The 17,890-nt window shown below is 38.0% G+C and overlaps 1 protein-coding gene across 2 annotated transcripts in view; it reads right to left on the minus strand.

Moving 5' to 3' along the window:
• Window positions 1-451: 451 nt before the first annotated feature.
• RNASEH2B (ribonuclease H2 subunit B) overlaps window positions 452-17,890 on the minus strand; it is a 68,948-nt gene continuing 51,509 nt past the window's right edge. Inside the window, exons 9-11 of one of the 2 annotated variants that reach the window (XM_044249671.1) lie at window positions 17,062-17,104; window positions 12,879-12,959; window positions 9,805-10,241 (exon numbers count right to left, since the gene is read on the minus strand). In XM_044249671.1, coding sequence (XP_044105606.1) covers window positions 10,125-10,241; window positions 12,879-12,959; window positions 17,062-17,104 — 241 coding nt within the window. In that variant the 3' untranslated portion in view covers window positions 9,805-10,124. Of the gene's footprint in view, window positions 1,105-9,804; window positions 10,242-12,878; window positions 12,960-17,061; window positions 17,105-17,890 lie in introns of those variants that run through there. The other variant, XM_044249672.1, reaches the window with a different exon arrangement.

The following is a 17,890-nucleotide window of genomic DNA, read 5'->3' on the forward strand; positions in this document are numbered from 1 at the left end:
GTTCATGTATCAACTACAGAAATACTGAAAGGTCTTCAATGTTAAAGCAAATTTCTCTGTGTGAAAGGAGGTGTGGAAAAGACGACAGAGCACTTTCCAGAATGAGGTTCTACTTACCTGCTGGAACTAGAGAACCAGAACAAAGTCGTTTCTGGAAGAAGAGGTTTGGGTCCCCAGCGAATGCAGGAAGGTGACTGAGTGGGTTCTACCCTACTCCTCTTGTGTGTCATGTGGATGTGCCAGTTCAAATCTCTGGGTATTTTTGCACAAATCTCTTTACTACCGTCCCCTCTCCCCACCAATGTATACACTGTGCATCAGAATTCCCCACTAACTTACTTTTTGGTCTCTACTTTCAACTTTCCCATGTCTTATGCCCTTACTTAAAAACAACAACAACAACACACACACACACACACACACACACACACACACACACTAGACTTCTTTAAAAAATGAATCAGTGTTTATACCTCCAGCAGATTATAAAACATACATGTCCAGGTATCATTTTAAATTAGTAGCTGCCAAACTGATAAGGAGTAAAGAAAAGTCAGGCTTTCTTTTTTTTCTTTTAAGTCAGGGTAGGAAGTTGGCTCGTCAAAGTTTTTACTGTGGAATCAAGTTTTGATAGTCAGCACACAGACCTACCCCACGCTCATCTAGCCCCAGGAGGGGACACAAGCCAACAGGGTCAGGTTTCAGAAACGACCCCCATTTCATCATGTACCTTCCTCTCCCACTGTTTTGAAATGAGAACCATGATACTGTACCATGGGAGATAGGCCAGGGCCGAGGGGTGACATGGCTTGAGTTCTCACACTCTGGGCATTCTGGGGGTGCATTCAAGTTCCATGACAGAGTGGCCTCAAGGACAAAAGGCCATTCATTACCCACATGCACTAGTGGTGTTAATCAAAGAAGTAAATCTTTACTGGTTACTTCCTTAAAGCACACCTTTTGGCATAAGCAGAATTTCTAGAAGGTGCAGAAGAAAAAATCTTAGCCCCTTGAGTGTCTTAAGTTATAGAAGAAGCAGCCCGGCTTTGCGTTGGACTTGCTGTCACTCTGTCACTTGCCCCTTTTCTGTCTTTGTGCTGCCACCTAGAGAGAAAAGGAAAACATGTTGTATTCTGGCAAGCTGAAGTAGTCACCTTAAACCCCAAGCAGTAGCTGCGCCTTCTAGAACAAAGAAGCAGGGTGGGCTGTTTTAGTTCTGAGAAATAGCAGCCTTATACTTTTGCTTCTGAGGGAAGACTTCAGGTAAGGGGTGGGGTCCCCGTCCTGGCCAGCCTCCCTTCCTGAGCTCATTTTGGGGCTACAATTAGTCTCCTGGAGGAGCGTGCATGGGTAGGAAGCATATTTTCTTTCCACTGTGCAAAGGGAGTGAAATACAAAATCTTCACCCAGATTTGTGGAATGAACACCATCATTTCAGAAGAAAACCAAATATATAAGAAACATATGAAAACAAGGTTATAAGTTGAATAATTCTTAAACCCTCTTTCTACTCACTTCCTTTTTCTTTCATTTTGAAAGACAGATGCTTTTTTTTTTTTCCTCTAAAAAGTAGGAGGCCAATGTATAAAAAATAGATAAATGTAGATTTGCTGGGAGCAGTAGCGCCACTAGTGGCCCCTAATGTTGCTCTAAAGAATGCCTTTAATGACACATAGACCAGTGGAACAGAGTAGAGAGCCCAGATATGGACCCTTAACTCTATGGTCAATTAATCTTTGACAAAACAGGAAAAAATATACAGTGGAAAAAAGACAGTCTCTTCAATAAATGGTGCTGGGAAAACTGGACAGCTATATGTAGAAGAATGAAACTCGACCATTCTCTTACACCGTACACAAAGATCAACTCAAAATGGATAAAAGACCTCAACGTGAGACAGGAATCCATCAGAATCTTAGAGGAGAACATAGGCAGAAATCTCTTTGATATCAGCCACAGCAACTTCTTTCAAGATACGTCTCCAAAGGCAAAGGAAACAAAAGCGAAAATAAACTTCTGGGACTTCATCAAAATCAAAAGCTTCTGCACAGCAAAGGAAAACAGTCAAAAAAACAAAGAGGCAACCCACGGAATGGGAGAAGATATTTGCAAATGACAGTACAGACAAAAGGTTGATATCCAGAATCTATAATGAACTCCTCAAACTCAACCCACACGAAACAGACAAACACATCAAAAAATGGGCAGAAGATATGAACAGACACTTCTCCAATCAAGAAATACAAATGGCTATCAGACACATGAAAAAATGCTCATCATCATTAGCCCTCAGGGAGATTCAAATTAAAACCACATTGAGATATCACCTTACACCAGTTAGAATGGCCAAAATTAACAAAACAGGAAACAACATGTGTTGGAGAGGATGTGGAGAAAGGGGAACCCTCTTACACTGTTGGTGGGAATGCAAGTTGGTGCAGCCTCTTTGGAGAACAGTGTGGAGATTCCTCAAGAAATTAAAAATAGAGCTTCCCTATGACCCTGCAATTGCACTCCTGGGTATTTACCCCAAAGACACAGATGTCGTGAAAGGAAGGGCCATCTGTACCCCAATGTTTATAGCAGCAATGGCCACAGTCGCCAAACTATGGAAAGAACCAAGATGCCCTTCAACGGATGAATGGATAAGGAAGATGTGGTCCATATACACTATGGAGTATTATGCCTCCATCAGAAATGATGAATACCCAACTTTTGTAGCAACATGGACGGGACTGGAAGAGATTATGCTGAGTGAAATAAGTCAAGCAGAGAGAGTCAATTATCATATGGTTTCACTTATTTGTGGAGCATAACAAACAGCATGGAGGACAAGGGGTGTTAGAGAGGAGTAGGGAATTTGGGTAAATTGGAAGGGGAGGTGAACCATGAGAGACTATGGACTCTGAAAAACAATCTGAGGGGTTTGAAGTGGCGGGGGGGGTGGGAGGTTGGGGTACCAGGTGGTGGGTATTATAGAGGGCACGGCTTGCATGGAGCACTGGGTGTGGTGAAAAAATAATGAATAATGTTTTTCTGAAAATAAATAAATTGGAAAAAAAAAAGAAAAAATAAAGAAAAAAAAAGAATGCCTTTAATGCGTTTAATGATGAATGCAGTTTTCTGACTGTATACAAGATTAAACATAATTTACTCTGTAGCTATTATGTTCTCAAAAACATTTTTTTTAAGTTGATGGAAATCATATTTCTATGCCATAATATGGAGGAGTTGAGGTCAGACCTTCCTTAACCAGCTGCCTCTGCAGAACCCTGTCATCCTCTGCTCAGCCCCTTCCATAGACCGCCCCCCCCCTCGCCACACCACACTCCTAGAGCAGAAACTTCTTGAAGGGAGGTGCTTTTGTGGGCCACACTGACAGTTGCATTTCTAGTGCCTAGAACATTTGGCATGTAGCAGGTGCTCAGTATAAAGTCTTAAAAGGATACATGAATCTGAGCTTGTCCCTGGGCTTTTTTTCTTTAGAAAAGAACAAATCACAAGACTAACTTTACTTGTATACACATTCTGATTAAAACACATGTGTAAGGTTAACAATTCTTTGAACATCTATGAAGTCAGTTCCCCTATAAATCATATTTGGTGATCCCTCCCTCTCAAATAGGCTTGATTAATGTGAGACTATCAAAATAACCTTAACAAAAGTACAGTAAATGCAAAAAGGCTGACAGCTGAATTAAAGATCTGACATGCAAATACACCAGCTGAGTAGCTTTACTTCAATTCTGGCCCATCACTGTTGAGGATAAATTGACCAGCAGAATTCATTTTGAATAGAGCAAGACGGTATAGCAAAGTGAATCTGATTTTTCCTTCCTTAAAATAAAATTCACAATTAAAACAGACTTGTGAGGGAAAAATGGCCATAAAGCTACACACACAGTGGTATGAATAAGAAGCTTAGGTCAGTCAGTAGAAAGGAAAGAATCCTGGGCTTGAGGGTAAAAGTGGAGCCTGCCACTTTCAGTCCGTGCCACCTATTTTCACCAGCATGGAATGGGGTACACCCCCTTTCCGGTCTACCTCAGGGGTTTGTTGTGAAGATCAGTGTTGCTACTGATAAGTGGTCGCTGCAGACACCGTAAAGGACTATTAAACATAAAGTAGGGAACCTCTTTGTCAGTCTAATGACCCTGAAGGGTGTATGAATCCCAGCATAGGAAAGGTGTATAAATCTTGTCATTTCTTGCCATTATTCAGATGAGTCAAAGCCAGTGGCCATCTTCCAAGGACATTAAGAAAATGCCAGTGCCCTTCCCATCCTGGACCAGGAGCTCTCTGTCTTCCACGAAGAGACTGACTGCATCTAACTCTGGTGCTCTCCAAAGCTTGGATTAGTCCTGGAAAAAGGGCTATTTGGGAGGACGTATATGATACCAGGTGTCTAGTCAAGCTAGGTCATCTTTAATAGCAGATGACGTGACTTCCCAGGTATAATGGAAGTCAGTTCCTCTGGGGAGAGGGAGTTTGGTGTGGAGAGTCTGGGAGTCAGAGGTACTGGGCTGACCTTCTGGTTCAGCTCTTTATTAGCTGTATGACCTTGGGCTTTCAACTGTAAAATGGGGAAATAATACCAATGGTGCCATACTGTTTCTGGAAGGAGTAATCACATAAATTCATGTGAAAAGTGCTTAAAACCTGCAAAGCACTTGCTCAGCCTTTGACAGTACTTCCCAATAATTGTGCTCTTCACATTTCTTTTTACTACAAGGTAATGTAATCTATGGAAAATGAAGAAAAGATGAGAGAGTCCGAGAGCCAGAATATGGGGAAAATTTAAATTGAAGATAAACCAGACATACAAAGAAAAGAATGTTGGTAATCTGAGATCCGTTTCAGAAATATGTATGGTTTGACGAAAAGGATGGAGGTGTGTGTACATAGCGGTTTTCTAGTTTGAAGAAAGTTTTAGAGACCTACCCCATATAAGCACATAAATCAAAAAGATTTAAGCACATAAATCAAAAAGGTAAGTAAGAGAAGCAAAGGGCCAAGGGATTTAAGCAAGCCCTTTGGGTTGGCTGTCACTATCCTGGCTGCTATGGTGCCCACCCTGAGTCTAGCTATTGTGGGGGTTAAAGGACTTACATGTAGAGCAAAGAGCTCAGAACAGTACTACTCCAAGAATGTGGTAGATTGGTTAATAGTATTGCATTATTGTAAATTTCCTGGGCTTGATAATTATACTATGGTTATATGAGGTGTTAACATTAGAGGAAGCTGGGTGAAAAGTATATGGAAACTCTACTGTTTTTGCAACTTTCCTGTACGTCTAAAATTATCTCGAAGTAAAAAATAAAGAAAAAAAAGAGAGAAAAAGACCCAGAAGTGACAGCAATGATGCAACCAGTAGACATTTATGGAGTTATTGTAACTATAACGAAATATTTAAAGAAAACACAATGAGAGAAATGGAAAGACATAAAAAAGAACCAAATAGAGCATCTAGAACTGAAAATTCCCATATTTGAAATAAAAATTCACTAGCTAAGGCTAGTGGAAGATGAAACAATACAAGACAAAGTAAACTTGAAAATACAAGAAAACTGTCTAACATGAACATAAAATAAAACAAAATCCAGAAACTCAGTGAAAGGATGGTGGAGTATTATCAAGTGGTCTAACATACATGTAAATGAAGTCCTGGAAGCTAAGGGGGTGAGAAGAAAAAAAGCAGAAAAATATTTAAAGAAACACTGGCCAGAAATTTTCCAAATTTGATGAAAATTAAAAACTCAAAGATTCAAGAAGCTCAATACACCCACAAACAAGTTAACACAAAGAAAACCATATCAACATGTCATAATCAACTTGCTGAAAACTAGTAATAAGGAAAAAAAATCTTAAAAGAAGCCCAGGAGGAAAGGGGACACCCTTTAATATAAAGTAGAAGAAATACAAAAAGTATCACAGATGTCTCATTAGAAATAACATGAGCCACAAGACAATGATTCTCTGACAGTATCAAAGAAGTTAAAAAATATTCAGCTAGATTAACTAAGAAAACAAAAAAGATACACATGACCAACAAGGTATGAAAAAAGAAATGACTACAGATGCACAGATATAAAAAAGATAACTAAAAATATGAGAAATAAGTTATGCCAATTAATTTGACAATACAGATGAAACAAAGACATTTCTTAAAAGACAGAAATTACTAAAACTGGCATATACACATGCAAAAGAAAATTAGAATAGCTCTATATCTATTACAGAAATTGAATTACTAATTAAAAACATTCTTAGAAAGAAAATTCCAGGCCCAAATGGCTTCAACTGTAGAATTCTGTCCAATATAAAAGGAAGAAACAATTACTAATCTCATATAAACTCAGAAAATAGGTGATGAGAGGATATTTCTCAATTCATTTTCCGAGGTCAGTTTTGCTCTGATACCAAAACTAGACAGAATTATTACAAGTAAGGAAGACCACAGACCAACATTCTTCATGAATGGAGATATAAAAACCCTTAACAAAATATTAGGAAGTAAAACACAATACTGTATATGAAAAGAATAACCCACTACAGACCAAGTAGGGTTTATCCCAGGAATATAATAGTATTTTAACTTTCAAAAATAATCATTGTACTTCACATATTAAAAGACAATCTGTTATTAAAGGAAAGCTACATGAGCATCTCAATAAATGAGGAAAAAATATGTGACAAAATTCATATCCATTCCTGATCAAAACTCTTGGAGAACTGGGAATAGGAGAGTAATCTACAAAGACTACACACATTGATGGATAGAAAGAATGAGCACATCCTGTGCCTAGATTTTGGTTTCTAAATATCATTCTCCATGAAAAGGAACCTTGGCTGTTTAGGAGAAAAGCTGATTTACAGCTTGAGCAGAAAAAGTACAAGCGCCTGGAAGACCCTGGCACAGAAGAAACCCACTGGACAAAATACAAAATCTACAATTCTATACTGATATAAGTTCATAAATGAATAAATAAGTAGAGAAAGAAAGCTATTCCTCTTAAAGAAAATGTCAGCTAAATATGAAAGAAATAAATAAAGACAAAATGAAGGAGTTAGAAAAATCACCAGTCGATTCCAAACCTTGTCGGTGAATGTTTGATAAGGAATAGCATACTTAAAAGTCCCCGAGTATTTCCCACAAATTGCCTATTAATTACAAAGAAAAAAGTAGTAACTCTACAGTGGATAAACCTGTATCAAAGTGAATGAAAGTGAATGTCACTGGAAGTGGGTCACACTAGGGCTCCTGAGACAGTTCACTGAGAAAGACACATCGTTACCTCTGTAGGTACCCATAAGGTATTGCTTGAATCTACTCAAGACGAAACGTCAGGCAAACTCAAAGTGCGGAACATTCTGCCAAGTAACTAGCCTGTACTCTTCAGTAATGTCAAGGTCAAGTAACACAAAGACCAGGTGAGAAATTTTCCAGATTAAAGACTGTAACAATAACAAAAAAGAACTCTCAACGCTAAACAGTTTTACCATTTTCTTAAATATGGCCCAATAATAGAGTGTTCCAATGCAAAATTATTCCTTCCAGAACACTGGTCAAAATGGGAAGGTTAGGACGATTCTAACACTAAAACCTAACAGCAATATTGCTTTTGAATACAGAAGAGAAAATTCTAAGTAAAAGCCCAGAAAAACGAATTAACAGCTAGATTTGACATAGCTAGCCCATAAGCATACACTGTGGTATTCTTTATTCAAGGTCAGGGAGGGTTTATCATGGAACTCAAGTACAGTTCAACAGTGATAAAAACCCCCTCATCACCTCAAGAGGTGCTAGAAACATATTTGATAACAACCAACACCAATTACTAATTAAAACTTTAAGGAAACAAAGTATGAAAGGAAATATCAAAAATAGATATTCTTTATCATATTAACAATAGCTAGTGTCAGAATTAATGGTAACCTACATTAATCAAATCACAAATCAGACCGATTGACTACTATTACTACTCTTCAACACTGTTCCAGGTATTGTCACCCATGTAAAAGGATATAAAGGATATCAAAGAGGTATAACTATTAGAATTGCACCCATTTTTTCCCAAGATTACATACCTTATGTATCAAAACCCCAATATGAATATAATAAAGTTAAATTAATAGTTTAGTAAACTGGTTATTTGAAAGATAAATATATAAAAATATAGAAGTTTACCACAAAATACCCAGTTAGAAGATGCAACAAAAAAATAGATTTCATTACTAGACAAAAATACCCAGATATATGCCTAAAAAGAAGTATTTAGAACCTATATGAAGATGAAGAGCAAAATAGTAGCAGAAGGTATGGTTAGGATTTTAGCAAATAAAGAGAAATCCTACATTCCTAAACAGCAAAAAGGAATTTTATAAACATGTCTGTTTTTCCCCCAAATAATTTATGTGTCTAACAAAAATTGCAATAAAAAATCCCATTGGAACTTACTCTTGAACCCTGACAAAATAATTGTAGAGATCTAATGGAAAAATCAACAGGTAAGAAAACAATCAAATTAGAGCTTATCTCACAGCATATTTAAATATAAATTTTGTAGATGATTTAAGTAATTAAATATAAGACAAAAAATTAATTATTAAAAAATCAGAAGTGACTGGTTAACTTTCCTGCAAAGGAAATGTATGTAAATCAATGTAAAGGAAAAGTTTATATATATATATATATAATAGATATAGATATAGATATAAGTATCTATCTATCTCTCTCTATATAGTGGTACATTACCATACACACACACACACACACACACACACACACACACGTGTGTATCTACATAAAAACCAAAAACATCTGCATGACAGAAAAAATAATACACAAAATTGAAGACAATTTGCAGACCAAGAAAAAATTTACAGTGAATACAGTGGACAAAAACTAATGTCTTTAAGTTATAGAGTATCTCTAAGAGTCCATAAGAAAAACACTGACACTGCCACAATTTAACAGAGGACATACACAGATAATTCTTTAGAAGATGATGAATGGTTAAGTAAATGTGAAAAATGTTCACCATTACTACTAATGGAGACATGTGAATTAAAATGACAATAAAATGCCTTTCCCCCTACTTATTTGCAAAGCTAACATTCAAAGTTAACAAGGGGGCAGTGAATAAGATAACAACTGAAACGACCATGTGTTACAGTGTAAGATCCTGTATGCTTTCTACGAAAGATCTACCCACAAATACGTATTTGGACAATTCTGTTATAAACTGGGAAGCCCACATCTAAAATCCATTCTAAGGGATCAATAAAAATTGTAAACCAAACATTGACTTGTAATCTGATTCTTCAAAGAGTGAACACTTGAAAGCAATTTAAATGTTCAAAATAGGGTCATGGTCATTAAATAATCACATACCCAAATAATTTAAAAAAGGACCATCACTAACAAAGCATATTTATGAAGAATACTTTAGTAGCCTGGGAAAATGCTCACAAAATGATGCTTCCAAGAAAGAAGATGATAAAATTATTATTAATAATAATAATAATTTAAAAAATTATTACAAGAACACGTGCCATACGATCTTTAGGTAATGTCACATTGGGCGATTACAATTTTAATATTATGCATTTCTCTATTTTCTACAACAAACACAGATTCATAGGGCAGAAAATACTCAACAGAAGATTCACTAAAAACTCAAGGCTTTGAAAAAGTAGTGGTTTCTCTGATCGTGGTTATCGGATTCTGTCAGTATGCTGAAAATCATATTGTTGTCACTTTCATGTGGCAGAGTGGCTTAAAAGAACAGGCATACACTCAAATATTGTCACACACCAGTTTATTGAGGAAACTGTGATGGTAGCGAGAGGTTAACTCTATTCACTTGATTACTTTTCATGATGTCAAACAAGAGTCTGAAGGCTATAAGCCATGAAGTTACACAATGACTTTCCCATATTTTGTTCAGAAACACAAAAACCAAATACCAAGAAATGTTTGACTCTGAAAATTGCCCTCTTTTTTTTTTTTTTTCCCCAAAAGGTGGTAATTAAGGGCCAGGAGGCACAGTGGTATGGGAGGAAGGACAAAAATGGAACATGTAACAGGCAAATATTTTGGCTAGATTTCATTTTCCAAAGTTTCAGATCTCTCCAATTTTTTTTTTATTTTTTGTAGCGAAAAAGGAATCAATACTTTTCATTCCACTCTTGTCAACTTTAGCCAAAGCCTTCTGAGCTGCAGTCATTTTGCTATTTTTCTGTTAAGGAAAATAAGAGAAGAATTATTACAAATGTAACTAACTTTTATAAATTATACATGCAAATCAAACAACACTGTGCATGCATGTCTCAAGGTTCATGAAGAGAACTATTGGCTACTAACATGCTTCATAAGGGAGTTATTATTATTATTATTAATTAATTAATTTATTTTTAATCTGATTTCCATTCACAATTCAGACCTAAGACACAAAATCCAGTAAAAGAGGTGGGAGACCAAACTGCCACCTTCTAAGGAGTGGAATGCTACAGCTAAAGGTTTACTTTATGGGGATAATTCTGGAGGGTGTATGAAGTACAATAACACCAACAAAGGAGCTGACACAGATGCGACTGTCAGAGAGGAATGCCAGCCTGGCGGTTCTGCGCAATGAATAATTCACCACCATGGACTGGTGTATTTTACTCATAGGCTCTACGGGAAACCAAGGACACTATTATATTCAAAAAATAACCCGTACCGAAGAGCATCCTGGACCAGCAGGTTGACTGCCCCAGTTTTCCTCCAACAGAGAAATACTTGCCAAAAAGCTGACTTCAAGTAACTCTGCCTTTGAAATTCCTGGTCCCTGTGTTTTGTTTGTTTGTTTTGCTTTGGTTTGGTTTTGTGCCATATCCTGAACTAGCACTGCCGGCAGGTGAACAGCCGCTGACTCTGCTTCAGTGCATCTCACCTTCTGCAGCAGAAGCAAACCTGATGGGACTCAGCAAAGGGAAAAACTCATCTGTCTCCCTGAGAACGGGGAGACAAAGTCACTGTCAAAGAAGCTTTTATAGGCACAGTATATGATCCCTGAAATCTTGCTTCTCACATTCTGTCACTTACATCTTAGGAGGCTTATTTTTTCGCTGAATGGTGAGAACTGATGGCTCTTTGCGACCAGTTATCCTCCGAATTTAACGGACACATCCTGGCCCAGCCCTATTTCCCTGGGGCTGTGCCCAAGTAAATGTAACAAAAAGCCACAGTTACAAGGGTGGGGCAGAATTAGTACTTGCAGAGAAACTCAATGTCCCTGCTTAGGAAGCCATGGAGATAATTAGCTATCTTGTCAAATCTCAGCTGGGATTATCCCCCTCATATCACATGCCCAGATAAATTACATATAGATCAAAGAATAAAATCTATAAAAAATATTAAATGCTAAGGAGAGAGAATGTTGTTAAAATCTAAGAGGAAGTGAATTCATCTTGGGATGGACAAAGTCTAAGCAAAAAAATAATGAGAAAGTCAGAAGGAAAAACAATTCCTACATTTCATCTTCATAAAAACTTAAAACTTTAAAAAATCGAATGAAAGGCTAAACACAAATTACAGAGTTATTTGTACCCTATATGTCATCAAGTGTTAATAATTCCTAATCTAGAATGAGCTCTTAAAAATCAACAAGAAAACCACTATCCCAATACAAAAAACGGGCAAGGGACATGAACTGACAACTTCTAAAAATGCAAACGGGCAAATAAGCATTTGGAAAAACAACTAACCTTTCTCATCGAAAAAATGTACCCTAATTAGACAGCCCAAAATTTTCAAGAATAAAAATAATATTCAGTGTTGTCAAGAAAGCAAGATGAGCAATCTTGTAGCAATAATGGTTGGAAATACAAATTTCTACATTTTTGGAAAGCATTTTACGTATATATTCTGTATACACACAAACAATCAATCATATATATGATTATATATATGATATATATCATATATAGTCATTTATGTGACTATATATGATAAAATATATATGATAAAATCATATATATTATTATATATAATACAATATATAGATAAAATCATAAGCATACACACACACACATATATATTCTCTCAATAATCATGGAAAGAGCTCATGTTTTCTAAGCCCTTACTCTTAGTTCTAAATTGTGTGTAATGAAATAATCAGAGATACAGACTATAAATAAGAATGTTTATCACTTCATTAAAACAAAGAATGAAAAAGGCAGAAATAACCTAGTGTCCAAAAACAGGGGAATGACTAAATAGATTATGTGCCCTATAGTGAAATAAAATAACACAAAGAATTGAATATCATGAAACCATTAATAATCTGTCAGAGAATGCCTAATCACATGAGAACATTTTCACAATATATTACTAACTGAAGAGGACAGAACCCTAAAACTATAAATATATTAAAATGCCAATTTAAAAAGCTGTATATATTTTTATAATATATGTATTAGATAAAACTTTGTAAGAAAGGTTACAAAAATATTTGCTGGGCTGATTGCTGAACGGTAGGGTTATTAATAATTACTGTCATCATTATAAGTTCAGGGAAGCTTCCAGGCAGTAGAGTTGACAGAAAATGAGCTGTGGAAGCTCCCCCACTCTGTTTCCCCCAACTCTGAATACACAGCAAAGTATAGGCATGCTCTTGCTAAGTATAGTGCCTTGATTCAGAAAAAATCTTCCTGGCATGACATATTCATTGTCATTCATAATTTTGAATTAATTACTGAGTCATAGAAAGGCAAGTTCACAGTCCTTTGTGGTTAAAATTGTAACATCAGAATCAAGCATGAAATCACTCCCCGATGTCCTCAGGGCCACCTACTGAATCCAGGAATATGCCACTCCGGCTGGACACACATACCTTTTCAGTCTTCAAATCTTTCCTGTTAAACTTAGTGTAATCTTCTTTTGCTTCTACGGGCTCATCAGATAACTTTACTTTCTGCAATGTTAGAGCAGTGAAGTGATGTCAAATGTCACCTTGACATGTCAATCCATTTTTTAAAAAACAGTGGGGTCCATTTGGACCAAATGGAAGGCCAAAAGGAACAGCAGACCCTGCAAAGGGCTTACTCTGCATTTTGTCAATTGTCTGGGGGAAAGAAGCCACATATCCCTTCTGAGAAGCAGCGTCAGTGGTGGGGGGATATGCTAGGGTGAGTCCGTGACCTAGCCCGTTGGGCAGTCTAGTGGTACTGATCACATATTTTGTATGTACTGGGACTGGGAGGTATTTAGGAGACTGCTGACTTACAGACAGTCTGAAGGGGTGAAGGCAGGCACATAAGTCAAAGATAAAAATTCCCTCTAAGGGGGCCAGGAGTCCAGTCAGAAACACCACTTCATTCACCTTCTGGGCTGGTGTAACGTCCATTTAGGAATAAGGCACATTATTCTCTTATTACCATTTTTGTACAGCTTCATGTTCTTACCTCTTTTCAATTCAATTATCTCATTTTGTTCACATAGGGACAACCCTGCAAGGCAAGCAGCCAGCAGGAGAAGGAAGCACAGAGAGAGTAAACAAATGACTTAAGCCCACTTAGCAGAGGATAAGGCGTGAGATCTCCATTTCTGGACAAGAGCTCTTTCCATGAGGCCCAGTACAACTAAGTCCACCTTTACTTCATGTTTTCACCTTTCACGTGGGCATTCTGTACCAATGAATGTGAGAGCCTTGTCAAAAGCTAGACTGTGGCTTTAATGTTGACATTATGGAAGGAACTGTGACACATTTACTATGTAAAAGGCCCATAGCAGGGCAGGTAAGTCTTGATGTTTAACATAGAGAATTGACTGCATGTGACCACAACTTGGGATTTCTGCAGATCTTCAAGCTCCTTGTGGAGACACCAGGGTTGAAAGACCCAATGTGGATCTTCCCTAGGAAATGCAGATTTATTCCCGGCCTCCCTCTTCATAACCCAGCGTTTGCCAAACAAAGAGCTGTGGAGTTAGTTTTAAAACATGCCATGGCAGATGTCTAAAAACCCAAAGGGATAAAACAACGTGTCTTGAAATTCTTCACTGTAAAGGAACAGGGGGGACCTCCTGGAAATATAGAACATCATATGGCAACCCTTTCTTTTGGTCACACAGTAATCTCCAGCAAATGAATCTTTAAAAGAAAAAGACTAGCTTTTCATGAATGAACTACTACCAGCAAAGTAGGTATATAAGCAAGTTTCTTAAGAATATGTTTCTACTTAAAAATTAGGATCAATAAAGGGTGTTTAGGTGATGCATATTTTTACTAGAAAAGTATCTTCAACCAGGAGAGTGGAACTCACAGGTCATAACGACGAAGGCTATAACTGTCTCAAACTGCAAAAAGCTTAAAGTTATAAGATGGTTTATGATCCGCTGTAGCAAAATGTTCTACTATAGATGTCACTATAAATGCTTGGGCATAGTCACTTTTTGCTGGTAAGTCAAATGAAAAATGTTCAAGACAAGAGCTAAAGACGAAAAGTGCTTCTTTCTAAGTATACAGAGGTGTCACATATACAGAGATGATGACTTGTTCAGGTGTTTTAATAGTATCAAACAGGATACCGGTAATCAGTGGTCACAAAACAGTGGTCACAAAAAAGATTTTCTAATGTTACAGTACATGCTGAATATGTTTGAAAGAATCACAATTGTTACACTTATTTGAACTGTTCTTATTTAAAAGACCAAATAGGGCGTGTAGAGTCCGACTCTTGATGTCAGCACAGGTCTCTGTCTCAGGGTTGTGTGTTTAAAGCCCGCGTTGGGCTCTGTGTTGGGTTTCATGCTGGGCACAGAGCCTACTTCCAAAGGAAAAAAAAAGACCAAATCACTACAGGTCTGGGGGGACTATTTCAGAAGAAACAGAAAATGGCTCAGAAAGACAGTAACAAAGGCTGCTCCTTTGAATGGACACAGTTCTGGCAAGAGAAGAGCCAAGAGCAGAGCACCACAGGAATGAATGCCAGGATGGGTCTTATTCTTACAAATGATCTGCAGGAAGGAACTCCAGAGTATCTCCAGTCCACTGACTGCACTCAGCTCTGCCAGCGATAAATGCAAATGAGGGAAGAGCGCAGGGGCTGGAGGCTGAGCGTCGACACAGGCAAACATGGGATAGTAAGAAAGTAATGCAAAACATATTAAGGATGCCAGGCTTTATGCTATCTTACACACAGATACAAAGACACCTAATAGCCACTGGAATGGATTTGCTGAAAACCATCAACTGTATGACTGTAAGAATCGATCAAATCCCGGACACAGACAAGAAGGCTGGCAGAAGATGTTATCCTAAGCTTGTTTAAAGCGTGGTACATCACCTGTCCAGTTTACACTCCAGACACTAGAGCCCCAGCCAGACATCACAGACTGGGAGACCTTGAATAGCAACTAAGCAGCCCAGGAGATGAGGCTGAGGTTTGGGAGAAGCAGGACTGTGAGATCTAGATCAGGGCTTGGCAAACCGCCAGCCCAGCCCCGCCAGCCGCCTGTTTTTATAAATGAAGTTTGGCTAGAACGCCACCGCCCGCATCCGTTCAGAAATCGTCTGCGGCAGTCTCTGTGCTCCCACAGTGGAGCTGAGGAGCTGTGATACAGACCATCTGCCTTGTGAGGCCTCCAACTGTCACTATGTGGCCTTTATAGGATAAGTCTGCCGACCCCTGATCTGAATCATATACTATGACATCACAAACGATTTAAAGTTTGGAAATTAAAATAGGCAAACCGAAAACCGGATTAAAAGTAAATGTAGGAAATGCATTACCCTGGATGGTATCAAAGGCCAAACCTTCAAGAACAGGCTTTGATCCTTCATGAATGATCTCTAAGTTACTAAGAAAGACAGATATTTGGGAGAAAGAAAGATGCTTTGTTTCTGGAAGGAGAGAAGTAAAAGAGGAACAAATATGCCCATCTTCTTAGTTCCAGCAAGGCAAGCATGCCTCTGTCCTCCAGAGCTACTGTCAGAGATGAACTACCAGACTGGAAGAAATGTGGGTCTTACCTAGAAGGACCTTAGGCCCTACAGCAGCTGACCTCTGCCCAGCGCTATTCCTCCCAAAGGAAGAGGATGGTGTTCCTTTGACAGCCTGCTGAAAATGGCCACCGCTAAGGCTGACGCACTTGAAATTTTCTGTCCTTCTCATAAGTCAAAGTAATGAGTGCTTTTGGAGCCGCCACAACCTCCAAACAGGACATGAGACCAAAAAAAAAGAAGAAAAAAATCCAAGCATGTTGGCCACCTTGAAGGCCAGGACAGAGGAAAGTTCTTCAACATGCACTTTCCTGTCTCGAGGCATTCATTATTCTGTTGGCAAGAGAATGGCCTCATGGACGAGCTGGTGCATGTATTTATTTCCCTGTCTCTGAGCAGCGCTCACTTGTCTGAGATCAGGCCTGGACTGAGGGACGCTGCAGTTTGCCATCAGATGCGGTTTACCACTGGCTTCTCTGCTCTCCGCATCTGGGAGACAAAAACAAGCTGCGGTCCATGGGGCCAAGGAGCTGTGGGTGGCAGTTTGAGAACATCTGGAAGAGGAAGGGTTTTTTGCAAGACACAAGTTGCGCTGATCATTCCTAGCACAGAAAGAAAAGGTCTGGCTATCCTTGCTCAAAGGATTCTTTGTGTGGCAAAGTCATGCTCTGTTCGCCTCTGCGCCCATAACAGTTAGATCGGGCAAAATGAGTTGTAGTTATCCGTCGAGTATTCCTGATGATTAATCAGGGTAATTGCGGGACCTGGCTAACTCAAGAAGGCTGAATCTTAATTATGTATCTATAAGACCTTTAGGTAGGTATCTGGTACAACCAACTCTTGCCTGGTTTTCTCAGCACTACAAAAAAAATCTACAAAATCTTCAAATCTACAAATCTACAAAAATAAAAAAATACTGATGGAGAGCTCCTTACAACCTTTAATCCACACACCATCACTCCACCCAAGGAGGATTTAGTATGCTTTAAAATGGACTAGAGCACACTAAACCTATGTGGTAAAAATGTACTATTTTTCCAAGTCCCCCAAAGATATCTTAGTCACAGCTCCTTACCTTTGATGGAGGGTTTGGCAACGATGCTGAAGTTTCTGGAAGCCTATGGAGTAAAAAATAAGAATCAGTCATGGTTTTTCATAGACAAGCAAACAGAGAGACTGGGCCAACGGACTTAGCAAGGGCTACTTTCATGGACTAGCTTCACCTCCATGTGTCCTCCCGGACTATCACCTCAGTGTCAAGAATGACATTTCTGTAAATGAAGAAATCTTTATTTTCTTCACATTGGAATTGTCTGAACTAAAAAAAAAAATAAAATTAGAACTCATTTGTTGCAATGGAACTGCTTTTCTTTAGTCTCTATAAATTTACATTTTGGCATTGTAGTTTTTTTTCCTTCATAAATGACAAATCCAGCATATGTATATTTTTTATTTAAATACAATTTGGTTAACATAGAGTGGAATCCAGCATCTATTTAAAAGTAAAAATTATTTTAACTGTTGACAAAAAGTCAGACAAACTTGACTTTTCTTCAATTAAAGAGAAGTATAATTGACATATCTTTCTACCTGAATCTTTAACCAAAAGCTAATCACTTCAGAGGAAAGAAAAGAATCTGAAAAATAACGGGAGTACAAAGACATAGGTCACGAATGAGATAAACAGGCACAGAGGAACCCAGGGAAATATTAAACAGAAAGACAGGGTTATCAATTTAAAGCAGGCTTTCAAACACTTCAACCAGTTTCCACTCATTGTTTTTTAAAGTAGGACCTATGCAAATTTGCTAAAAACAGCAACTATATATCTATTAAGAAGCCACTTTAAAAAAAAAGAAAAGAAAAGAAGCCACTTTATTTTCATGTATCAGAGGAGAAAGCTA

This window comes from Neovison vison, chromosome 5, assembly GCF_020171115.1.
Source record: "Neovison vison isolate M4711 chromosome 5, ASM_NN_V1, whole genome shotgun sequence".
NCBI lineage: Eukaryota > Metazoa > Chordata > Mammalia > Carnivora > Mustelidae > Neogale > Neogale vison.